This window comes from Manacus candei, unplaced genomic scaffold (assembly GCF_025592945.1).
Source record: "Manacus candei isolate 608988 ecotype Guabito, Panama unplaced genomic scaffold, ASM2559294v1 h1tg000002l, whole genome shotgun sequence".
In the NCBI taxonomy this organism is placed as follows: domain Eukaryota; kingdom Metazoa; phylum Chordata; class Aves; order Passeriformes; family Pipridae; genus Manacus; species Manacus candei.
Window position 1 is genome coordinate 15,183,971 of NW_026138050.1, and position 23,778 is coordinate 15,207,748.

The 23,778-nt window shown below is 53.7% G+C and overlaps 1 protein-coding gene across 2 annotated transcripts in view; it reads left to right on the forward strand.

Annotated features, from left to right (window-relative positions):
* Nucleotides 1–42: 42 nt before the first annotated feature.
* Nucleotides 43–23,778, forward strand: part of LOC127467631 (mitochondrial Rho GTPase 2) — a 46,066-nt gene continuing 22,330 nt past the window's right edge. For both annotated transcript variants that reach the window (XM_051779843.1, XM_051779781.1), the window contains exons 1-31: nucleotides 43–83; nucleotides 1,422–1,585; nucleotides 1,670–1,846; nucleotides 2,128–2,257; nucleotides 2,886–3,056; nucleotides 4,247–4,370; nucleotides 4,715–4,782; nucleotides 4,877–4,983; nucleotides 6,211–6,420; nucleotides 7,047–7,115; nucleotides 8,123–8,233; nucleotides 8,322–8,467; nucleotides 8,726–8,783; nucleotides 10,187–10,305; nucleotides 10,699–10,860; nucleotides 11,545–11,672; nucleotides 12,914–13,030; nucleotides 13,546–13,781; nucleotides 14,160–14,299; nucleotides 14,804–14,934; nucleotides 16,635–16,765; nucleotides 17,167–17,328; nucleotides 17,604–17,732; nucleotides 18,225–18,358; nucleotides 18,453–18,490; nucleotides 18,905–19,024; nucleotides 19,445–19,621; nucleotides 20,599–20,699; nucleotides 21,592–21,694; nucleotides 22,283–22,404; nucleotides 23,192–23,351. In XM_051779843.1, the coding sequence (XP_051635803.1) occupies nucleotides 74–83; nucleotides 1,422–1,585; nucleotides 1,670–1,846; nucleotides 2,128–2,257; nucleotides 2,886–3,056; nucleotides 4,247–4,370; nucleotides 4,715–4,782; nucleotides 4,877–4,983; nucleotides 6,211–6,420; nucleotides 7,047–7,115; nucleotides 8,123–8,233; nucleotides 8,322–8,467; nucleotides 8,726–8,783; nucleotides 10,187–10,305; nucleotides 10,699–10,860; nucleotides 11,545–11,672; nucleotides 12,914–13,030; nucleotides 13,546–13,781; nucleotides 14,160–14,299; nucleotides 14,804–14,934; nucleotides 16,635–16,765; nucleotides 17,167–17,328; nucleotides 17,604–17,732; nucleotides 18,225–18,358; nucleotides 18,453–18,490; nucleotides 18,905–19,024; nucleotides 19,445–19,621; nucleotides 20,599–20,699; nucleotides 21,592–21,694; nucleotides 22,283–22,404; nucleotides 23,192–23,351 (3,955 nt within the window). In that variant the 5' untranslated portion in view covers nucleotides 43–73. The remainder of the gene's footprint in view (nucleotides 84–1,421; nucleotides 1,586–1,669; nucleotides 1,847–2,127; nucleotides 2,258–2,885; nucleotides 3,057–4,246; nucleotides 4,371–4,714; nucleotides 4,783–4,876; nucleotides 4,984–6,210; nucleotides 6,421–7,046; nucleotides 7,116–8,122; nucleotides 8,234–8,321; nucleotides 8,468–8,725; nucleotides 8,784–10,186; nucleotides 10,306–10,698; nucleotides 10,861–11,544; nucleotides 11,673–12,913; nucleotides 13,031–13,545; nucleotides 13,782–14,159; nucleotides 14,300–14,803; nucleotides 14,935–16,634; nucleotides 16,766–17,166; nucleotides 17,329–17,603; nucleotides 17,733–18,224; nucleotides 18,359–18,452; nucleotides 18,491–18,904; nucleotides 19,025–19,444; nucleotides 19,622–20,598; nucleotides 20,700–21,591; nucleotides 21,695–22,282; nucleotides 22,405–23,191; nucleotides 23,352–23,778) is intronic.

The window sequence follows — 23,778 nt, forward strand, 5'->3', positions numbered from 1 at the left end:
GTCACGTGACGGGTCGTAACGCGCCGCCGATTGGCTGCGGCCGCGCGGGACGGTTGAGCCGGCGGCGCGCGCCATGGCGGCAGGTTTGGGGGAGAGGGCAGGGGGGCATGGGGGGAACGGGGTGTCACCGGGGGGGTTATGGGGGTGTCACCGGGGATGGGGGGCATGGGGGGAACGGGGTGTCACCGGGGATGGGGGACATGGGGGTTATGGGGGTGTCACCGGGGATGGGGGGCATGGGGGGAACGGGGTGTCACCGGGGATGGGGGACATGGGGGGTTATGGGGGTGTCAGCGGGGATGGGGGGCATGGGGGGGTTATGGGGGTGTCACCGGGGATGGGGGGACATGGGGGGTTATGGGGGTGTCACCGGGGATGGGGGACATGGGGAGAACGGGGTGTCACCGGGGATGGGGGGGCATGGGGGGTTATGGGGGTGTCACCGGGGATGGGGGGACATGGGGGGTTGTGGAGGTGCCACCGGGGATGGGGGGACATGGGGGGAACGGGGTGTCATCGGGGATGGGGGACATGGGGGGAACGGGGTGTCACCGGGGATGGGGGGACATGAGGGGTTATGGGGGTGTCATCGGGGATGGGGAGTCACTGGGGGACCAGGGAGTCACTGTGCCTGGGGAACACGGGGGTAAGAGGGTGTCACAGGGGACGGGGGGCACAGGGGCACCGGCGGCGTCATCGGCCATGGGGGAACATGAGGGGACCGGAGGCGTCACTGGGGATGGGGGTGTGCAGGATGCACCGGGGGGGCTGGGGGGTCTCCGGGGGATTCAGAGCACAGGGGTAACAGGAGTGTCACCGGAGGGGGAGGTGGGCTCTGAGGACAGTGAGGGTCTGGAGCACGGGGGTACCCGGGGCGTCACTGGTGCTGGGGGGGGGACTCTGGGGCCGGGGGGGCTCTCGGAGCATTGAGGTAATGGGGTCATTACTGGGGCTGGGGGAGTCAGGGCACTGTCACTGGGCATGGAGGACTCAGAGTACGGGGGTAATGGGGATGTCACCAGGTGCAGGGGCAACGTGGGGTCTGGGGGGCTCTGGACACAGAGATACTGGAGTGTCACTGGGCCTGAGGGGCTCAGGGCATGGGGGGCTCTGGACACGGAGATAGTGCAGGTGCCACTGGGGCTGGGGGGCTCAGCATGGGGGGGCTTGGGGCACGGAGATACTGGGGGTGTCACTGGAGTGGGAGTGCTTGGAGCATGGGGTTAATGGGTCCATCACCATGCTTGGGGCACAGAGATGGCACTGGGGTGTGGGGGTCACAGATGCAAAGGTGATGGAAGTGTCATTGGCGCTGACACGGGGCATGGAGGGGCATGGAGGTACCAGGGACTGAGGTGGCTCAGGACACCCTGATAATGGGGTGCCACCAGGGCAGGGAACCTTGGGACATCGGGTTCCAGGTACACGGGGTAACAGGGGGTGTCCAGATGTGGATTCTGTCCCCCCACTGATCCCGGTGCCGGTACCAGCAGCCTGGCAGCGTCCCTACCTGAACATCTTCAAGCACTTCCGTGTGGAGGAGTGGAAGCGTTCTGCCAAGGAGGGGGATGTGGCTGCCCTCACGGTAACAGGGGCACCGCGGGGTGGGGGCACCAGCCAAGGGTGGGCAGCGCTGACCCTTCATCACTGCTTTCCTTGGTTTCACAAGGACACGAGGCTGAAGGGAACAATCTACCGGATCCGGGGCTCCAACCCTGCCAGCAGTTACCTGCAGCTGCCCCGGGCTGGGACACAGTCACTGGGGCTCACGGGGCGCTACCTCTACCTGCTCTTCAGGCCCCTGCCCCACAAGCACTTCCTCGTTCACCTGGATGTCACCACCGAGGTACGCGACACTGGGTGGGCTCATTAAACCACCCTCGTTAGCACTGTGACTGATTGAAGGACTGGGGGTGGCACTGGTGGTCTTGGGGGATGAAGACCTTGGCTGATCTTTGTTGCTGCTGGTGGGTTTCCCCGGGCTGGAGTTGATTTCCGTCCTCACATTATCTCTGCTGGGGACAGGGGACACTGAGGGGACAGGAGGCACAGCCTTGTCCTCTGCAGCACTTCCCTGCCAAAGCCACCAGGGTGACTAAAGCTCTGTGTGTTGGTGTCTCTTCCCAGGAAAACCAGGTGGTTCGTATCTCCTTCTCCAGCCTCTTCAAGGAGTTCAAATCCACAGCCACCTGGCTGCAGTTCCCCTTTGTCTGTGGAGCAGCCAAGGACTCAGCGGGTGACTCTGTGTCCCGGCGTGGTGAGGAGCTGTGTGGTCGGGGCTGGGCTGGCACGTCACCACCAAAATAAATTGTTAGAAAATAAATCAAGTTCAGAAGTTGGCTTGATTCCTTTAGGGAGGGTGAAGAGAAGCTGTAGCTGCCCAATCCCTGGAATTGTTCAAGGTCAGGTTAGACGGGGCTTGGAAATCCAACCTGGTCTAGTGGAAGGTGTCTCTGCCTGTGGCAAGGGATTGGAACAAGATGGTCTTCAAAACTCCCTCCCAACCCAAACCATTCCAGGATTCTGTAAGAGTTGTGGGTCTGAGCAGGAGCTCTTCCACATGCAGAAGCTTGGAACTGTAGCTCCTGGTAGGGCTGTCAGCCATCCTTGTTCTCCCAAGGAATGGGGTGCAGTGTCAGGCCAGGCATGAGCCTATGGGGATGGTGGAGCTCCCTGTCCTTCCCCACCCCTAAGCTATGAGGCATTTTTTCCCATCTCCCACTGGGCACAGGCCTGGTGGGAATCTTGCCTGGTGGGAATCTTGCCCGGTAAATAGTTTACTGAACTGTGTGAATCTCGTGTCTCCCATCCTGCAAGGTCCAGCATCCACATCTGTGGTGCCTTTTCACCCCATCCCTATTCCCACGTGCCCCTCTCCTCCCCAGGTGCCTCTGGAGCAGCCCCTGCCGATGTGCGCTGGACGTGCCTGGTGCTGGACCTGCCCTCCATCCTCTCCCTGTACCTGAACCGCCGGTACAGCCACCTCAGGGCTGTCAAGCTCTGCTCCAACCTGCTTGTGAAGAACCTCTGCACCAGCGACTTGGTGTTCGACCCAGGTGAGGAGCCAAGACCTCGCCGTGGCCTCAGGTTTCTCCTGTGACTCCAGCCCGGCCTGGGGGAAAATCCTTGGGGGTTCAAAGCTGAGGTTGCAGCCCTGGCAGAGCACTGGGCTGCTGTTGCTCTATGATATGGGCAGGAAGGGCAAAATACTTACTATGATGTTAAGTTTCCATGTGGGCAGGGGCACCTTCCACTAGCCCAGGTTTCTCCAAGCCCCATCCAACCTGGCCTTGGACACTTCCAGGGATGGGGCAGCCACAGCTTCTCTGGGCAACCTGTGCCAGGGCCTCACCACTCTCACAGGGAAGAATTTCTTCCCAATATCCCATCCCTCTGGCAGTGGGAAGCCATTCCCTCTTGTCTTGCCACTCTGACCTTGTCCAAAGTCCCTCTCCAGCTCTCCTGAAGCCCTTTTATGCACTGGAAGGCAATCTGGAATGGAATACAGTCTCTCAACCTCTGGAGGAAAGTATTCTCTCGTTTTCCAGCTGTGAAGTGAACAAAAAGAGCAAAGTTAAATATCTTTCCAAGATTAGAATTTTTTTCAGGGGGAAAGAAAGAAAGAAAGGTGTCACCACACCTTGCTTCTCCAAGACCTGTGCTTTTATGTGCTGGAAGAGCCTGTGCTTTTTTTTTGTGTCAGAAATCTTCCAACCTGCTTTTTTTTTTCCACTTGCTCAGTGTGACAGAGATACTTTGGTCAAACCCTTTGTTTCTGCCTTTCTTTTTTTGTGCTGGAATTCTGCCTGAACTGCCTGGCCTGATGGAAAGCATCAGTGGGAAGGAAGTTACAGAGGCTGCTTTGAGATTCCTGAAACTTGTTATATCTTGAAGAATTTCCTGTATTTACAAATACATGAAGAAAAGAAGACAAGAAAATGGGAAATGAGTCTTAACACAAATCATGTTAAACTGCTGAATCAATGAACAGAAACTAAGTGAATCTTGGGCCTGAGGGTTTATACCTTGAATCCAAGTATTTGTGCTCTGGGCTCTTTGGAGGTTTAGAGTTTCAGGAATCCACCTGTGCAAAGGTGTGTTAGTTTGTTCCTCAGGCTTGGGATCCTTGTTTCTCAGTTGTCCTCAAAGAGGGAAGGGGTTTGTGCCCATGTCCCACAGGGAATGTGATTTCAGCCAGCTCCACAGGCCTGGAGAACTCAGTGTCTGTCTGTCCCTGTGCTGCCAGGTGTGACCTTCTCCAAGGCCCGGCACACTGACCTGGCCTGCCGTGGGATCGCTCCCATGCCAAGGGAAATGGCATTCCCTGTGCCCAAGGGAGAGAAGTGGCATGACCTCTATGACTACATCAGGTATGGCTGCTCCTCGTCCCACCACAGCTCCCAGATCTTCCCACTCCCTGGGGGAAGGCAGGATGGGTAATGCCACTTAAGGAGTGACAGATCCAGGTGAACCTGGGGCCCAAGTGGGCATTTTGGTCCCCTCAGCTCCAGCATTTAGATGTTGTTAACACTTCTGTCCTTTAGTACCATCTGCCTTTGGTATCCCTGTGTTTGGAGGAGGATGGGATAAAAGGGGAAATCTTATAGGAGACTGAAGAGGTCTTTGTGCCAGGCCTGAGTTACCAAGTGATACTCCCAGGTGCCAATACAGTTACAGTCCTAATCACACAGTGCCTTCCTCTGATGCTGCTCAGGTTCCCATCCGAGGGGCTGAAGCTGCCGTACAACTCCATCCAGAGGAGCTGTCCCAGTCCTGCAGCAGGTGGGAGTGCTGGGGGCAGCAGCCAGGGCTGTGCCACCCCAGCTGGGTGCCCTGGGTTCTCTTTAGAGCCCTCCCTGCTCCTCGTGTCCCCCAGGTGACGGAGCCTCGGAGGAGCCTGTCCGCCAGCCCCCGCCGGTGACGCTCACCAGGGCCGTGTGTGACCGCCTGTCCCTCAGCCACCACATCACCAGTCCCAAAGCTGTGAGTGCACCACGGAGGAGGCAGCAGCTCCTTCCTTTCTGCTTGCCATGGAGTCTTCCCCCTCATCTGTGTCTTTAAGACGTAGAAGCTGCTTGTTGTTGTTGGCAGCTGATCTGGCATGGTCTGGTGGCCACAGATAGTTCTGTCTTCAAATTATTAATAGGAGGTGAGGTCTGGAGACTAAGGACTGTGATGGGTGCCCTCGGGGAGCAGAGCAGTGCATGGAGTTGGGATTGCTGGGACTGCAGGCAGCTGTCCTCTTCCTGATTTCCCCCTTCCGGGTGGTGCTGATATGGGAGCTGGTGTCCAGACTGGCTTACCAGTGTGGTGATGGGAGTTTGGAGAGGGACTGGGGGAAACCATCCTCGTGCTGTGGAGAGGGAGAAAATGAGGAGCACAACTTCTCTTTATTAGAAAGTGTCCAAAGAATGGCCATGAAGATGGTGAAGGGTCTAGAGGGGAATGGAGCCATATGAGGAGCAGCTGAGGGCACTTGGTTTGTTCAGCCTGGAGAAGAGGAGATGGAGCACAGACCTCATCAGGGTCTGCAGCTTCCTCGCAAGGGGCAGTGGAAGGGCAGCTCTGATCTCTTCTCCCTGTGAGCAGTGACAGGACCCAAGGGAATGGCTGGAGCTGTGTCAGGGCAGGTTTAGGTTGGATCTCAGGAAAAGGTTCTTCCCCCAGAGGGTGGTTGGGCACTGAACAGGCTCCCCAGGGCAGTGGGCACAGCCCCAAGGCTGTCAGAGCTCCAGGAGGGTTTGGACAACACTGTCAGGGACAGGGTGGGGTTCTTGGGGCATTCTGTGCAGGATGGACTTGATGCTCCTTGTGGGTCCCTTCCCACTCAGGATACTCTGTGATTCTATGACCTGGGATGAACTGGGATGGGCTGAGCTGGCTGACTGGGTGCTTTAGACCTCCTCTGCTCAGTGGAGAGAGGGCAGCTCTTCCTGTTGAGGGCTGAGTGTTTTCTGGGGCTCTGATTTTCTATCTGGAGGAGATGAACAGTGCATGGACAACACTGGGAGCGTAGGCAGAGCAGCTGTTTAACACACCTGGCCAAGCCAGGTGCACACAGGGCTGCCCTCCCTCCAGGTTGTTTCATCCTTGTTTGTATCACCATGAAGAGCCATCAGGAAAGGGAGGTCTCTCTGTCTCTGGCCCAGCATCGGGTGGAGGGTGCCAGGAGGAGGATTGAGCTCTGTCTGAGGCTTTCCTCATTCTCAGGTGCCACGCCGGTCTCCTGTAATCACAAAAGGCATCCCTGAGGTTCACCTGACAGCCCCGAGAGCTGTGCCTGCTGGGCACCTGGTGCCAGAGGAGAACCAGAGACTGCACAGCGTGGGGGACACTGGGCAGCCACCATCAGCCATCCACATCTACGCTCATCAGAGGGGTGGACGGACCACCCGAGCTGTCCCCGCCGGCTCAGAGGAGGTGGGTGAAGCACTGAGGAGCTCAAGGTGACTTTGCAGGGCTTGTTTCTGATTCTTGTGAGCCCAGAAGTGAGAAAGGAAACACTAAGTTCAGGCTGGAGCTCCAGGGTTCAAAAGGTGTTATTTTTTCTGGCTAGCAGTTCTCTTTTCTGTTAGTACCTTACTTGCCTTGAAAGAGGAACCCTGTGTTCAAACACACTGACCTTAAGCCAATAGCATGTTTACATCTGCCTGGAGTGTGCACAGAAAGGGCTCTGGCCCAGGTGTGCTGTCCTAGCAGGAAGTTTCAGCCTGCAGGATAAGAGAACAGCCCTGGAAGTGTTCAAGACCAGGTTGGTTGGAGATTGGAACAACCTGATGAGTGGAAGGTGTCCCTGCCCACGGGAAGGGCTGGCTGTATCCCCCAGCTTGGGGCTGGGAGGAAGAGCTGCTTAACACCAGGAAACCCCAGCTCCTCCTGCCTGCCAGGCTGGACTTGAAATACTTTGAAGTTGTCCCCTCTGACAGGAGAGACCCAAAGCTGCCTCTGTGTTGTTCCAAGACAGATGAGCACTGGGGGCAGGGGTGCCCTGTGGGTGGAGGATGTCAGCACAGCTCTGAGCATGATGGTGCTGGGTTTTTTTCCAGAGGCTCTTACCGGATCCCATCCTGAAGCTGAGAACGATTATTGGCTTTGGAGGCTGCAGCACCAAATGGGTCAGTAGCTGAGATGGTTTGGGGAGTGGATCTGTCATCATGTGACTGGGGTATTGATTTTTAGGAGGTGTGAAATACAGCTGAGTGTGGCATTGCTGGATGTGGGAAAGGATCCCAAAGCAGATGGGGACAAGTGTATGTTTGTGCACGAGTGTTCTGCTGCTATGATGGTGAATTAGAAATTATGGGGCCTTTTAGACAGAATCATAGGATGGAAAAGCCCTCCAAGATCATCAAATCCAACTGTTCCCCCAGCACTGCCAAGGCCACCACTAACCCATGTCCCCAAGTGCCACATCCACACATCTTCTAAGTCCCTCCAGGGATGGTGACCCTACCACTGCCTTGGGCAGCTGTGCCAGGGCTGGACAACGCTCTCAGGGAAGAAATTTCCCTATATCCATTTAAATCTCCTCTGGCACAGCTGGAGGCCATTTGCTCTCACCCTGTCACTTGTTCCCTGGGAGCAGAGCCCGACCCCTACTTGTCTCCGTCCTCCTGCCAGGGAGTTGGAGAGAGTGAGAAGGTCCCCCCTGAGCCTCCTTTTCTCCAGGCTGAGTCCCCCCAGCTCCCTCAGCTGCTTCGTATCAGACTTGTGCTCCATTCTCTCTTCACTAAATTTCATGGCTTCTTTTTAACACATTAAAACTCCTGTGCTTTGTTGGAGGCTCGGAAGGAAGGGCTGTGTTTTGGCTTGTTTCTTTGGGGCACTGGGCCTTGCTTGCGGTCTGTGTTAGGGTAAAAAAAAGGTTGTTTTGGTTCAGTCAGTTCAAGGCTCTGCCAACAATGTCATTTTCCTTGGATCTCATGTTCACATAGTAGGGAAAGGATCTTAAAACTCATTCAGTTCCAACCCCCGGCCATGGGCAGGGACACCTTCCACTAGATCAGATATGCTCCAAGCCCCATCCAACCTGGCCTTGAACAATTCCAGGGATGGGAAAGAAACCCCTGCCTAGGAGCTGGGGCACTTGTGGAGCCCTGTGCCTCCTGTCTCGGTGCTGCAGGCGCTGTGGACGCAGAACAACGCCGCGGTGGTGTATCCCTGCCACGCCGTCATCGTCGCCCTGCAGCTCCGCACCGGCGAGCAGAGGTTCTTCCTTGGCCACACAGATAAGGTGAGTGTAACCTTCCAAAGCCTGATGGCAGCGCTGTCCTTGCACCCCAGGTGTCCCCCGGTATCCTCTCACATGGTGTTTCCCACAGGTGTCAGCGCTGGCCTTCAACGGGAGCAGCACCTTGCTGGCCTCGGCGCAGGCCGGGCCCTGGGGCGTGGGGCGCCTCTGGGACTTCCGCACAGGCACCTGCCTGGCTGTGTTCAAAACCCATGTGCACTCCCTCTGGTCCCTCAGGTGGGTTTCAGCTGGGTGCAGGTGTGTGTTCAGGCAGGTGAAGTGTTGCAGTATGGCAGTTTTTCCGTGCTATTCTCACGTGCAGGGATGAATTAGAGCTGCCTGTGTTTGTCACCTAGACCAGCTGGCAGCTGGCCTGGATATGCTGGCAGCTCCCTCCTGAGCTTATCCCTCGGGTCTTGCTGTCTCCTTTTATCCCCCACTGGAGTACAATCAGGGTGCAAGGAGCTGTGTTTCACAAGGTTCCTCTTGTTGCAGCTTTTCCCGCAGCGGAGCCGTTCTGTGTGGAGTTGGGAGGGACGGCCATGGCAAAACGGTGAGACCTGAGACTTGGGTTGGGAGGGTTCCCTGAGATGGCTGTTCTCACAGATAGTGTAGTTATTTTGCAGACAAACCTCTGCTCTGGGCTTTCCTAGACATGTTCTTGAGGGAGATCCCTTTCTCGTTAGCTGCCTAGAAAATACTTTCCATCTGCCTGATGCTTGGTGGGTGTTTGCATGCACATTCCTCAGCTGCAAGCGAACAAGTCCTTTCAGAAGCAGCTGGAGAGACCTGCTGGGACTGTGCTTTGGAGGCTGTTGTGCTCCTGATGTGTTCTCAGCCAGGAGCCCAAGCAGGGTGATGTGACTGTGCCCGTACTCTGCAGGGATCACCGCAGGCTCATGTGCCACATTCCCACCTCTGCAGCCCTTCTGAGGGACACATGTTAGGGTGGCATTCCAAGCTGGAAGCCTTGCGAGCATTGTAATGGGAGGTTCAGCACTGACTGGAGGCCAAAACCCCTTTATTTTAATAGCATTTAGGGTAAGATGTGAGGTTTAATCTTTCAGCACCGAGCATCTCCGCGGGAAGGGATGCCGGGTGCTGGAGCTGCCACCCACCAATGTAGCTGGGGGATGACGCAGATCCCACATGGAGCGGTCAAAAATAAACTTGTTTTGTGGGACTGGGTGTTTGTTTTGTCAGTGGAAGTGTTTTCATCCACTGATCCCTTACTGACAACCACCAGCAATTAGCTGTGCCATTGCTAATTGCAGGAAAAAACACACAGTGCTCCATGTTTTTCTCAGCATGTGGCAGCGTTCTCTGATCTGGGTGGGAGCTGGTGAGCTGCAGCTGGGGAGAGGAGATCAATGGGGTGAAAGCAGGGTGGGAGAACAGGGAGCACCTCTCCCACGGTGATGCCTCTGCCCATCTCAGCCTCTGAGGTGATCCTGGGTTTGGTTTTAATGCTGTTCTGGAATGCAGAGCATCCACCTGCATTTCTTCAGCCATTTGCCCCTTTCCTTTGGGGAGAGGGTTTGACTCTTGCCCCTGGTGACAGGCACTGAGGGCACACAGACCTGCATTGGAGCAGAGGCTGGGACAACCAGAGCAGTGGTCACGTGCTACCTCCCACTCCCTCAGCCCTGATACAGCTCCTATATCCCAGCAGGCAGAGTTCTCACTCCTCTGTAGGTTTGCTTTCCAAGTCTGAGTCCTGTTGCCAGGCAGCCCTGGGATTTAGACCCTGTAATTATGGATTGTAGACAAGGATATTGCTGTGAAGCTTTGCAAAGCTGTTGAACTGTCCTAAACCCTCTGGGTGAGAGGTTTTATTTCCCCTGCTCCAGCTCTGTTATCAATACTTTGTGCCCAGCTCTGGAGCAGCTGCTGGATGAAAAGCTCTTCTGCTGCCAAGGTTTTGAGCAGCTCTTCCATCGTGTTTTTGTGTTTCAGTTGGTGGTGGTGTGGAACACTGCTCAAGTAACCCGTGGTGGAGGGGTGGCTGTGCTGGCCAAAGCACACACAGATATGGACATCCAGGCCTTGAAGATTGCTTTCTTTGATGAGACCAGGTACATGCAAAGAAAATAAATCAGAAACATTGATTCTTAGATATTGGGGAGGGTGAGGGTGGGGAGGCCCTGGCACAGGTTGCCCAGAGAAGCTGTGGCTGCCCCATCCCTGGAAGTGTCCAAGGCCAGGTTGGACGGGGCTTGGAGCAACCTGGGCTAGTGGAAGGTGTCCCTGCCTATAGACTGGATGGGCAACTAGGTGGTCTCTAAGGTCCCTTCCAACCCAAACCATTCCATGATTCTGGCATGGCTGCAGGGGGAACTGCGGTGCTGCAGCCATCTGGTTGCTATTCCTGTTCTTGGTCTGTCAGGTGGCCCTTGGGACACTGAGCTTGGGACACCAGGGGCTCGGGGAGTCCTGCCCTGCTCCTCACACCGTGTCTCCTGGGACAGGATGGTGTCGTGTGGCCGGGACAACATCCGGCTGTGGCGAGTGCGGAGCGGGGCCCTGCACTCGTGTCCCGTCAACCTGGGCGAGTACCATTCCCTGGACTTCACCGACCTGGCCTTCGAGGAGGGGCCCGTGGCTGAGCAGGAGCAGGAGGACCGTGCGCTGTAAGGGGCCGTCACCAGCACCATCCTCGGGGAACCTGCTGGGAGGGAGCTCTGTGCCTCTCCCTGCTCAGCATCCTCCTTCCCCTCCTGTGCACCACCACAGAATTTTGCTTGGGTTCTCCCTGTGAAACACAGGTGCCTCCTGGAGCTGGGAGAGCCTCTCCCCTCCTCAGCACACATCACTTCCCAAAAGAGATTTGGCTGCTTCAGAACAGCCCCAGAAATGGCTCTTTCCTCTCGCTGTAGTGATGTTTTGCCATATTTAGTGATTTTCTTCTCACCTGAAGCTTTCTGTGGCAGCAGGAGGAACGTGGAACACATCTTCTTGCATACAGCCAGACACACACTTTGTTGTTGTTTTATTTTAATCATCAGAGCCAGGCCTTTGTTACCACCACATATGGTCCCATCAAGGCAGAGCTGTCAGCTCAGCCAGCCTGTAGCATAGAGAGGCTCCTTTCTGGAGTCTGTGCCAAGCTTTTTGGCTTTCTTGCTGATCTCTGTTCCAGAGGGTCAGGAAATCAAATAGGAAGCTCTGACTTGGTTGGAGATGTGTGGTGCAGCACATGGAACACTTGGACACCTAGCTGACCTGTTATATTACTGTGAACCAGCATTGCTTTCCACAGGTAAGCCAAGCTGGTTTTTCACTGAAAGCAGGTCTCCCTCCTGCTTTTTTTACAGCTTTGTCTGCAGCAAGAGCGGCCACGTGCTGGAGGTGGATTACAAGAACATGTCTGTGCGGAGCGCGCGGCGGCTGCTGCCGGCACAGCCCCGGGAACACGGGCAGGAGCAGGCAGGGAGCAGCTCAGGTGGGAGCACCTGCAGGGAGGGAGGGGGGACCAGCCAGGGGGCACCTCAACCACCACCAGGGTCAGAAATGAGCTCAAACACATCCCTGGTCAAACCAACCAGCTCTTTACCTACTGCCACCGGTTATTTTGGGTTGATTAGATCATCTCTATTTGCCTCTTAAGGACTGCAAATAATCTTCCTTAGTGCAGCAAAGTATCGTTTTAAGAAAGATTTTAGCATTTTAAATGCTGATTGCACTTTCAGAGAAACACCACTTTTAGAAACATGAAACAAGGTCTTCATTTGCTGATGGGAGGCTTAACGGAGAGATGGAAAAAGAACGAAGCAGATGAACGAAAAAGATGAATTTGGGGATTTTTTCATTATTCAGCCTTTGCAGAGCATTTGGAGAATCTTTGGTGCTGTACATTAGTCCAGCTTTCAGCTCTTCCATTAACTTCAACGGCGGGAAGAATTCACTTTCAAGTGGGATTGCTCTGATGTTTTAAAACTTAGTGCATGGTTTGCTGTATCAAATTGAGCTAATTAATCAAGAACATGCCCTTTGAGAGGTGTGTAACTGCAGTTCTTGCCTCATGGGCAAGAAGAGGCCCAAGAGCAGATGAAACAATGTCCTTGGTGTCCTCCTGGTAGCAGTGCTGGCTCTGACCAATGGCCCTTATACCTGAATTTAGATTGGATATTGGGGAAAATTCCTCCACGGAAAGTGTAGTCAGGCTTTGAAACAGCCTTCCCATTCCATCAGTGCAAGTGTTCAAAACTGTGGATTTGGCCCTTGAGGACATAGTTTGGTGGTGGCCTTGGCAGTTCTGGGTTAATGGTTGGCCTCGAGCTTTTCCAACCTTAACGATTCTATGAATCAAAAAATCCCAGTTTCTGTAGATCTGTGTTTGCCTTCAGAGAGGATTTGGGACATGGAAATGGCAGGGCAGTTATCTGAGACATCCCTTGCTACGGGATCCTGTTTGAGGCAAAAATATGGCAGGGTTTAACAAGGGGTAGGAGTTTTCTGTGCCTGGCAAGAGTTTCACGATGGTAAAGAAGTTTTTAGCCCTGAGAAGGGCTGCCTGAGACCCTTCAGCCTGTTCTGCCAGTCAGCATGGGATTCCTGGCTCCTCCTGAGACTGCAGCTGCAGGTGTGGGTGGAGCACTGGCCTCATCTCTTGGATGGGGCAACCCTCAGGTTGAGTTTTCTTGTTCCACCTGTATGAGGAGGTGTTGTTTTTTGGGTTTTCAGGCCCTGGGATTGCTATAAACAGTATTAGTATGTCCTTGACCTTCTGTGCCACGGGATCAGAGGATGGCTACGTGAGGCTGTGGCCACTGGACTTCTCAGCCGTTGTCTTGGAGGCAGGTGAGTAGAGCTGGGAATGGCACTTCTGAGCTCCACAGCTGCTGCAATTCCAGGGCTCCACTGCCACAGCTCCTGCAGCAGTTCTCACAAACAAGGACATGTTTTATGTGTGCTGTCTCAGGGCTGACTGGCTTGGAAGTCTTCAGTGGCAGTTATTGATGTTCATTCTTGTAACTCATAGGAGAAAGGCCGGTTCTCCTGGGAGAGAGCAGATTTCCATCTTGATTTCTGTGCTCTTGAACCCATGGCTCATCTGTCTGTGAGAAATTATGGGAGAAGTTGAGTAGTTCTTGACTTTTTGAAGCAAACAGCATAACAGCAGAGCCAGAGCCCTTCAGATAGGGCAGAGACTAATCTGTCACTGAACTCAACTGCAAGTGTTCAGTCTCCAGGTTGTGGGCTGCTCATTCCTGTGATCATTGCTTTACCAATCAGGAATCTGCCTTTGGTAGCTGTGTTCCAGCTGCTGCCGCTCCTCTCCCAGGGGGTTTGTTGACTCCGGTGTCTTTCCCCAGAGCACGAGGCTCCGGTGAGTTCTGTCTGCATCAGCCCTGACAGCCGCAAAGTCTTGTGCAGCACAGCTGCTGGGAGCCTGGGCTACGTGGACATCCAGTCCCGGGACTACAACACCCTCATGCGCTCGCACAAGGCCGCCGTGCTGGGCTTCTCGGTGGGCGGCCTTCGGAAGCAGATAGCAACAGTGTCTCAGGACAGCACCATCCGAGTGTGGGACCTGGTCTCCATGCAGCAGGTAGGTGAGACAAGAGTCAGGAGGTGTCTCGTTTATTGTCTCCCTTGTCTCTGTTTGGTCTAATTATCAAAACCCCACAGTTCAAGAGCCCTTAAGTCCTCCCTAAAGCATGAGGGGGGTACCATGGGCAAGAAATCCTTTGAAAGTGGAGTTCTGAGGTATTGTTAAAACAAAATTATTTTCTTTTCCTCCATCTTTTGAATAGTGCTTTTTAGCACAAAGCATAATACCCAAGGGCTTTAATCTAAATGCCCAAAGACCCAGGACTTCACTGGGGTTTATATCCATCCAGGCAGGAACAGCAACATGCTCATGGTGGAGTTGTTGGGTCCAGCTGCAGCTCCAGCTTTATCCAGCTGTGGTGTCTCTTCCCTGCAGCTGTATGACTTTGCAGCCACAGAGGAAGCGCCGTGTGCCGTGGCTTTCCACCCCACCTGGAAGATCCTGGCCTGTGGATTTGACAGTGGGACCGTGCGGACCTTCAGCTTGGCCGCCTCCAATCTCCTGCTGGAGCACAAGTGAGTGTTTGGAGTGGGAACTATGCTGGGTCTAACTGGGTGTCCTGGTGATGGAGGAGAGCCACAGGGATGGTCATGGACCTTGACAACCCTCAGGTCCCAGCTGGGTGGGTTTTGGGCGGAGGCTGTGCCGAGGCTCTGGGTGGGGAAAGCCTGACCTGTGAAGGCCATGAGGGGTTTCTTTGTGACTTCCTGGGGGAGAACAGTAGGAAAGAGCTTGTCCTAGAGGGCAGCTGAGCAGAGAGCCCTTACAAACCTTGATGCAGAAAGCAGAGGATGCTCCAAAGGGAGAAGGGAGCAGGTTCCATCCAGGCTGGAGCACTGCTCGGTTGTCCAATAAGCTGGAATGTTGGTTGTCCTGGGCTGCTGCGGGTGTGAGCACGGTGGGGTCCTGCCCTGTCCCTGATTATTTTGTTCTGGGTTCTTCATGTTGCACTCGATGTCAGTACTATTTCCTCTGTCTCTGATTTTCTCCTCCCTTTATCCGTGTTTTCTGCCTTTCAGGCAGCACCGCACTGCCATCACCGGGCTGACCTTCTCTCCAGATGGCAATTTCATGTTCAGCTCCTGTTTGCAGGGCACTCTGGCTCTGTACAGGTGTGTGGCGCAGAAGAGCCACGTCCTGAGGGCCCTGGGTAAGACTCTGGGATTGGGAGTTGCCTTTCTTCTTTCTTTTACTATCACAGACACCAAAGCCAAAGCACACTCAATCTGCTCAGAGAGAGATTTCCCAATGAACCTGAGCTGTGTCATTTCCCCCTGTGCTGGGCAGTGCTGAGCCACCTCCAATACTGGGGGCAGTTCTGGTGCCCTTGTGACAAGAAAGACCTTGGGGGGCTGGAGCGTGTCCATGGAAGACAACAGAGCTGGGAAGGGTCTGGAGCAGCAGGAGCAGCTGAGGGAGCTGGGGGGGCTCAGCCTGGAGAAAAGGAGGCTCAGGGGGGACCTTATCACTCTCTGCAACTCCCTGACAGGAGGGGGGAGCCAGGGGAGGTCCAAGAGCTCTGTCTTGGCTCTGCTCCCAGGGAACAAGGGACAGGACAAGAGAAAACAGCCTCAAGGTGTGCCAGGGGAGGTTTAGATTGGATATTGGGAAATTTCTTCTCTGAAAGGGTGGTCAGACCCTGGCACAGGAGTCCCCATCCCTGGAGGGATTTAAAAACCATGTGGATATGGCACCTGGGGATGTGGGTTAGTGGTGGTCTTGGCAGTGCTGGGGGAGCAGTTGAACTCTGATCTCAGAGGGCTTTTCCAAGCAAGGCCAACCTGTGATTCTATGATTCCTAATGTTTCTGTGATTTTATGATTCTATGGTTTGTGTTTGTACTTTCTGTGTGAGCAAAACCCATCGAAAAAACCACTTCCTGACCTGTCCTGGTTCAAACCCTCTCAGCCTGCTTGGTGTAATCATTTCATGAATGTTCTGGAATCACAGAGATTTATTCATGCCCAAGCCCTGACTCTTTTCATTCTGTGCATGTGCAGTTTAATTTGTTTAAAGTGGGTTTTTGCCCTAACCCTGCCTGCAGCAGAGCTGCTTTGTGCTGGTGGAGAGCTGGAGGCAAGTCAGGGGCCAGGCAGTTTGGAAAAATTAGTGTCACATTTAATATACACTTTGGAAATGAGCTGTGGCAGCACAAGCTTGGGCAGGGAAAAGGAGCTCTGCTTTTTACACAGTGCAATATTTTATAAAGAGAAGGATCCTGCTCCAAGAATTGTGCAGGAGAAGGAACAGGGGCTCAGAGGGATCAGGGAGTTTGTCCAAAATCACCCAAGTTTGTGGTCAGTGCTGGAGCTGGGCCTTCATGTGTTGACTCTTCTCTGAAACTGTGTAGCTACCTGGTCACATTCCTAGGACAGAGAGTGGAATTTTGGTAGTGGAATAAATACAGAGAATTGCTGTGATTTCAGCCATTTTTAGACCTTTGGGTCTGTGCCCTCTGGACTGACATCAGTGTGGTGGGGTTCAGCATTGACCTCATTCTGCTCAGGGTTCAGCCAACCAGGCTGCAGCTGAGATCTCGCATTCATTAAAAAAATAAGCTCTAAAATCAATTTTATTCCCTTGACTTTGTTCCACTCTCCTTGAAAACACCACACATTCAGTCAGGCAACAAGTTGTGCATCTAAACCTTGTGTTTTAGGTGTCCACTGCACACTTTGGTTGTGCAGATAAATTTTGTAGCATCTACAACACAGGTTGCTTCTTCCTCAGGCCAGAGCGTTAACCCAAAGCTGGTTCAGAGGGGAAGCTGCAGCTGCTGCCCAGCAGTGGCATCAGAGTGAGGGTGGGCTTTGCTCCTCTCTTCACTCTGCCTCGTGCTGTGTCCCCCAGGAAACGTGGTGGCCCGGGATGCTGGGAGCGGTTGGGATGCCCTGGTGGTCAGTGGGGACAGTCACCTCCTGGCCTTCGTGGGGCCCTCCAAGTATGTGGTGACCGTGATGGAGGCCTGTTCTCTTGATGAGGTACCAGGGGCTCCCCTCCTTCCTGGGGAGGCTGGGGAGGGCAAATTCCATAGGCTGCATCAGGTGAGATGGGTCAGGGCGTTGGGCAGCAGCACTGTTGGAGAGGGCCTTCCCTGCAGAGCAGGGAGTTTACACTGAGGTTTGGTTTCCATTCTTAGAAATAACAAAGTCAAGGTTTCTTCTCCTCTGGCTTTATTCCCCTCTAGAAAGATAATTTGCAGAGGTGCTGTGTAGACTGTCAGCTCCCACCTCTCTCTGTGAGCTGCTCTCCTGGGCATTGCCTGGACCTGAAGCCCCTCATTAGGTGGGAAGGGTCTGGGGAGTTCTGTGGCCTTGTGTTAGGAGCATGTGAGCAATCCTGAGGCTCCTGCAGTGTTTGTTCATAGCTCCTTGTTTCACAGCTGCTGAGGGTGGACATCAGCATTCTTGACTTGCACAGCACTGTCTTGGACTCTGCAGTGAGGGTCTGCTTTGGTCCTGTGCCTGAAGGCGAGCTCCTGGTATCCACTTCTTCCAATAAAATCCTCGTGCTTGATGCAAAAACAGGGCGACTGGTGCGAGAGGTAGGACACTGAAATTCATCCACTGAGCTCTCGTGGGGTTTGGGCATTTCATGTCTCTGTGGGAGGTTAAATGAGAGAAAAGCTCATCCTGGAGCTCACAGGCTTCAAAGAAACACGAGTAGGAAGCTTACAGTTATCCTCATGTGCTTGGGCTCAGGATGAGCCTCAGCTTGTCCTTGTTTTCCATGCTGTCACACCCCTGTTCTCTTGCTGAAGTGTAAATAAGGGTATGAACTAACTCAGTTAAAGCTGCTGGTGCCTCTTCTTGTCCTCAGGTGTCCCCCATGCACAAGCTGACGTGTTCTTCCTTTGCACTGAGCAGGGATGGCCAGTACCTGCTCACTGCTGGTGACAAGGTTATCAAAGTGTGGGACTATCGGATGCGCTTCGATATCAACTTCCAGGTACCACCCACAGAGGGAGGGAAGGGGTTGGTGTTGCATTTGTGAATCCCTGGAGAGAAGAGCAGCAAAAGGTGTCTGATACTTGCCCAGTGTCTCTAGTCCCAGTTTGCCCAGCAGAGAAATGCAGCCCTGTTCCCACATTGTAATAGCACCTGGCACTGGGCACAGGCTGGGGCAGCCAGACCCTCTGCAAAGGACAGGGGTGGGTGATACCTCTGTGTTAGGGGCAGGACCACACAGAGAAGAAAATGGCTCCCCCAGGACTTCAGGGGTAGCAAAAGACTTTGTACTCTTCAGCTTTTGCTCCCTTTCCCAGATGAGTGTGTTCAAGGTTGATCAACCGTAGGTGTGAGCACTGTAGGTGTGGTAGATCCTCTGCTGGATCTTCTGCTGAGGCCTGTAGACACTGGCCATGCAGGGCAGAGAGTGGAGTAGCCTCATGCTGACAGGACAGGTGTGGGGATGGGGAAGTTCAGGGTGTGCTTTCTCCAGGTGTACATCGGCCACTCGGAGCCCGTGCACCAGGTCGCCTTCACCCCGGATCAGCAGCACGTTGTCAGTGTTGGAGATGCCATCTTCCTCTGGGATTTCCTGGCTCCAGTTGGAGCAAGGTCACCCCCAGCCAGGTAAGGGCAGGTGTTGGGCACTGCCTTCTCTGCTTCCCCCTTTCCCCCAACCCTGTCCCTGCCTGGTGTAACACCCATCTCCTCACCTTTCCAGGGCTCGTTCCTCCGCATCTGCTCGGCTGCCAGGACCAGGTGAGTTGTGCTGGTTGGCAGCTCTTCCAGAATGTAGGGCCTGGGGAGTTCAGTTCCTTCCCTCAAGGAGTCGGGTACTGGGGCCAAAGCAGCTAATTAGCCCCAAAGGACAATCTCAAGTTAATTAGCACCTCTCAGTCTGCCTAGGTGGGGATGTTCTGAGCAGAGCCACTCTGGATTTTCTGGTAGGTCTTTCAGCTTTTGTCTTCTGTCTTTTCCTGCCTCCATCTCCTCTGTTTTCTTTCTCCCTCAGTGTATCTCTCTCTGTCTGTCCCTCTCTTGAAAGACAGAGAAGTGGCTTCTCCTGTGTAGGAGGAAGCTGGAGAAATGAGCTTGGAGGCATCACCATCAATCCAGGAGGATGAGAGGAGCTGAGGAATGAAGGAAATTACACAAAGCCTTTTCTTTTCCCAGAAGGCAGCTCTGAGAAGCCAAAGGATGTCTCTGAGACCCTTAGGCAGACAGTGCCTCTTCCACTGCTGTCCTCACCCCCGTGTTTGGATATCAGCTCTGCCCACCAAGCAGGATATCAAGGTAACAGGAACTGTTTGCAGGAAAGGGGAAAATTAACCCTGTTTTGGGAAAAATTCCTTGCCTAGTTTAGCAGCGTTCTTGGAGCCATCCCTGCCCATGATCCCTTCCAGCAGATTGACAGACCAGTCTGCAATTCGTTCCCCTAAGCTGGAAAAAGCCCAGAGGTGCTGGGATTCAGCACCCCTTTATCCTCTGCTCTCTTCCACACACTGAACTGCTGGCACAGCTTCTCTGAGGGCTGTGGTAAACACCCTGTTGGCCATTCCCAGTAGGAATAGTCTGCTTTGCCCTCCACCCGAATGGCTGGACTGTTCCACAGAGCAGGGGAGTGACACGACCAGAAATCAAAGGGTCAGGCACACATGAAGTAGTCCTGAGGGACAGGAATGGCTCCATCTTCCCACTGATTTTTCTCTTCAGGTATTTTCTCTGAGTTGGACAAAGAGGAGGAAGCAGGTCTGCCAGGCAGCAGCAGGATGGTGGCAAACAGAGACAAAGATCCCTCAATCTTTGTGATGGAGTCAGACAGGAACAAGGAGCTCGTGAGGCCCAAAGTGAGGCAGGAGAGCCCAAGTTCTCCTGAAAAATCAACAAATGGTAAATCAGGGTTATTCCCAGCTTGTACAGAGCTTATCTCCTTCCTTGTGCACAGGCCTGCATGGCAGCTTGGTCTATCCCCAGAAAATGAAGGAAGGTCATCATTAATATGGTCCAGACACATGCTCTGAGTTGTGATCTGAAGGGCAGCACATGTTCCTCAGGGCTCTTCCCTTGGGCATGACCTACTGAGGGAAATCAGTATTGGGGGAAGCTCATGCTGGTCCCCAAAACTGCTTGTTTTCCTGGCTCTTTCCCTGCTGCTGCTTCTAGGCACACCAGAAGCCTCTCTTCAGCTTGGAGCCAGTATCATCTCTAAGTGGCATGTTCCATTAAATCCAGCTGCAATTAAGGCTCCCAATGTCTCTATTAATAGCAGCACAGCCTCGGAGCTGCAGCAGAGCGTGGCAACCTGCCAGGAGCAGCAGCTGCCTGCGCTCATTCCTGGCAGGACCTGTTGGAAAAGCTTCAGCATAAAACTGTGCCTCTGATGCTCCCTTGAAGTCCTCTTTGGGGCTGTGGGGCTTGTGGTTCCACAGTGATACCCAGAGCACGTGGCGTGGGTGCCCTTAGGGTTTTTGCAGTGCAGGGAATGGCTGGAGCTGTGTCAGGGCAGGCTCAGGTTGGATCTCAGGGAAAGGTTCTTCCCCCAGAGGGTGGTTGGGCACTGACCAGGCTCCCCAGGGCAGTGGGCACAGCCCCAAGGCTGCCAGAGCTCAAGGAGCATTTGGACAATGCTCTGAGGGATATGGTGGGATTGTTGGAGTGTCTGTGCAGGGCCAGGGGTTGGATTTGATGATCCCTGTGGGTCCCTTCAAACTCAGTATATTTTATGTGTACACTGCAGTCTGATTTTTGCCTCGTGTGTGCACCGTACACAGCACCTGAATGGACAGCAAGCCACAGCCTGGGTGCTGCTCCCAAACCACTCCCAGGAGCAGCATCCCATAGGTACCTTTTTCTTCTTTGCATGGCAGAAACCAGGAAGGGAACCAAAACTCCCAAGTCCCAGTGCTCCATCCGCCCGGATTCCTACCGGCACTTCACTCCTCGCTTCAAGGCATCGCTGCTGCCCCAGGTGAGAGCTGTGCCTGGGCTGGTTACCTGGTGAAGAACGGGCGTTTGGGGGCTGAGGTTTTCCAGATTGCTTCCATTTTGTTCTCTGTTTGAAAGCACTTTGGGAAATATACCCCTGGGCTGATGTTCAGTGAAAAATCCTAACATTAATTCCCAGTTCTCCTCTACATGCAGCTCTTTCCAAACTAGTAAAAAGTGAGTTGTGCTCAACTCTTTTTCTGTTCCCTGAATCTGCATACATTTTTATTCAAAAGGAACGGGAATGGCATGTGCTACTGAGAGTGAAAGACGAGTGAGCAATGGAATGATTCATCATGTTTGTGAGCAGCTGCGTTGGCAGAGCAGGCTGGAGAAGGCAAATCCAGAGAGTGTAGTGAGGAGAGGCAGCACAGCTCCTGCTCTGGTAACAAACACAGCAGGAATAAAACAGAAACTTAGCTCAGCCTTTCCCTAAGCTGTGCTGTTAGTGCTGGGAGAAGAACTACATCCAGCTTGCCCCTCACTTGTCCTCCCACCTGGCAGCATTTTTTCCTTCAGTTCTCTTCCTATTGAAATATCTACACATCCAAGCCAGCAAAACCCATGGAACTCTTTCCCAGTGGGATTAGCAGCTGCTCCTTGGCTGGGCACTTGCTGCCAGCCTGTTCTGTGCCCCATCTGAAAGCATCTGTGCCTGGCTGTGCTGGGGCAGTATCTCTTTTGTACATAGAATTGTGCCCTTCAGGATTCATCAGTTATGGAATTGTGTGAGGATTGCTATGAATCTGTGTGGGATGTGTGAGTGAGGACATGTGTGTGTTTGCACACTCACTTTTTCCTACATGGGTGCTGATGCACCTGCCCAGGCCATACTTCTAGAGCTTATTTTAAGCCAGTGTCTGTTTTTCTTGCAGAGTTTCCTGTCTCCTCCAGCAGGCAGCGAGGTCTTGAAGCTGAAAGCAGTGATCGGCTACAATGGAAATGGCAGAGGGAACATGGTGTGGAACCCAGATACAGGTACACTGGGAATGCTCTGGGGGGGTGGGATGTGTTACCCAGAGTGGTTGTGGCTATCCCATCCCGAGAAGTGTTCAGGGCCAGGTTGGATGGGGTTTGGAGCAACCTGGGCTAGTGGAAGGTGTCCCTGCCCATGGCAGGGGGTGGAATGAGATGAGCTTTAAGGTCCCTTCCAACCCAAACCATTCTGGGATTCTGTTATCATTCTAGGAGTGTGTACTGAACAGAGTTATGATCTTCTGGCTGTTGGGATCTTTGCTTGAACACAGGGGTTCTTTGTGTTGATAAAATCCAGTAACTCTTTGCTGTTGGTGAGCGTTAGTTGGTGGGGCAGACTTGGGCTGCAGTTGTTGAGTGGAGAGAGCTGGAGGAAAGCTCATAGAGCCCATTCTGCCTCCTTTCTCCAGCTGGAGCTTTGCTCAGGTTAGGGGAAGTGAGATCTTGTCCCACTCCCAGCCTGACGCTGACAAGCCGTGTAGAAGAGTCAGCTTTTGCGTATTAATGAATCATAGAATTTTCCATGTAGGTTGTGGTGGGGGCTGGATGTGCAGCCTTTCCATGAAAACATCCCCTCTCCTCCTCTGCTAGGCTTCTTCGCCTACTCCTGTGGCTGCGTCATCGTGGTTGAGGACCTGCACTCGGGGTCCCAGAACCACTGGCTGGGCCATGCTGAGGAGATCTCCACGCTCGCCCTCAGCCACAACGCCCAGGTATGAGGGCCTGCTGCTGCCTGGGGCCAGGGGTTATCCCTGTCACTGTGGGCCAAAGGGATGTCACAGACTAGAATCCCATTTGTCAGTTCTTCCTGCTGCCTGGAGGCTGTGGAAATCATTTTGGAGCATAGTTATCTGTTGTGTTGGCTCAGCGTGGCAGTGCCTCACCTCAGGGAGGGGCTGGAGTGTGTCCAGAGAAGGGAACAGAGCTGTGGAAGGGGCTGGAGAGTCAGACACATGAGGCAAGACTGAGGGAGCTGGGGGAGCTCAGCCTGGAGAAAAGGAGGCTCAGTAGGGACCTTCTCACTCTCCAGCTCCCTGACAGGAGGGGGGAGTCAGATGGGGGTCGAGCTCTGCTCCCAGGGAACAAAGGACAGGACAAGAAGAAATGGCCTCAAGCTGTGCTAGGGGAGGGTCAGGAGGAATTTCTTCCTGGAAAGGGTGGTCAGGCATTGGAAGGAACTGCCCAGGGAGGTGGTGGATTCCCCACCCCTGGAGATGTCCAAGGAACAGCTGGATGTGGCACTCAGAGCTCTGGGCTGGGGGACAAGGTGGGGATCGGGCACAGGGTGGACTTGATGACCTTGTGATTCTGTAAAGGCTGCTCCCCTCCTCTGGGTGATGCTGCCATTCCCTCCTGCCACCAAACTGAATGGCTGTTCTCACAGAATTCTCCATCTGCCAACCATACCACTTTAATTTGGGACTAATATTGCTAAGACTCGTTAATGAGTATTCTCTAATTACTTACTGAGGTCTCAGTGACAATACATTGTTCTGTTAGGTTCTTGCCTCTGCCTCAGGGAAGAAGGATGGAGACTCCCACTGTCAGATCTGCATCTGGAGCATCCCAGATGGGGCCTGCACAGCAGAGCTCTTCCACCACGAGACACAAGTACAAGCCATGGCATTCTCTCGGGATGACAAATTCCTTGTCACCATAGGTGAGCACACCTGTAACACCAGGTGTGGGTGCAGGGGTGCACCCTGGAGCAGACAGCTCATGGGAGAGAGGTGCTGGAAGCACTAAGTACCTGCCAGATGGGTATGAGGCTCGTGGGGATGAAGCTGTTTTGTGGTATCCTTGGGACAGCGGGTAAAGCTGCACTTTCCTCTCCTGACTCACTAGTGCTCCTTAAACCCTGTGTGAATGGTTTGTGGTTACTATATTTACTGTTCAAAGGGAAGAGCCTTCTTCTGGACTTGTTGTTGCTGCTTAGGTGGAATTGGATAGAAGTAGCAAGGCTTCCAACTGTGAGCCTCCTGCCAGGCAGCCATGCCAGCACAGGATGGACACTCAAGCTGTCTGTTTTGTTTAGGCAGGGGACATTTAAAGCACAACATGCAACTAGTAAGCCCTTGTTTTGCATG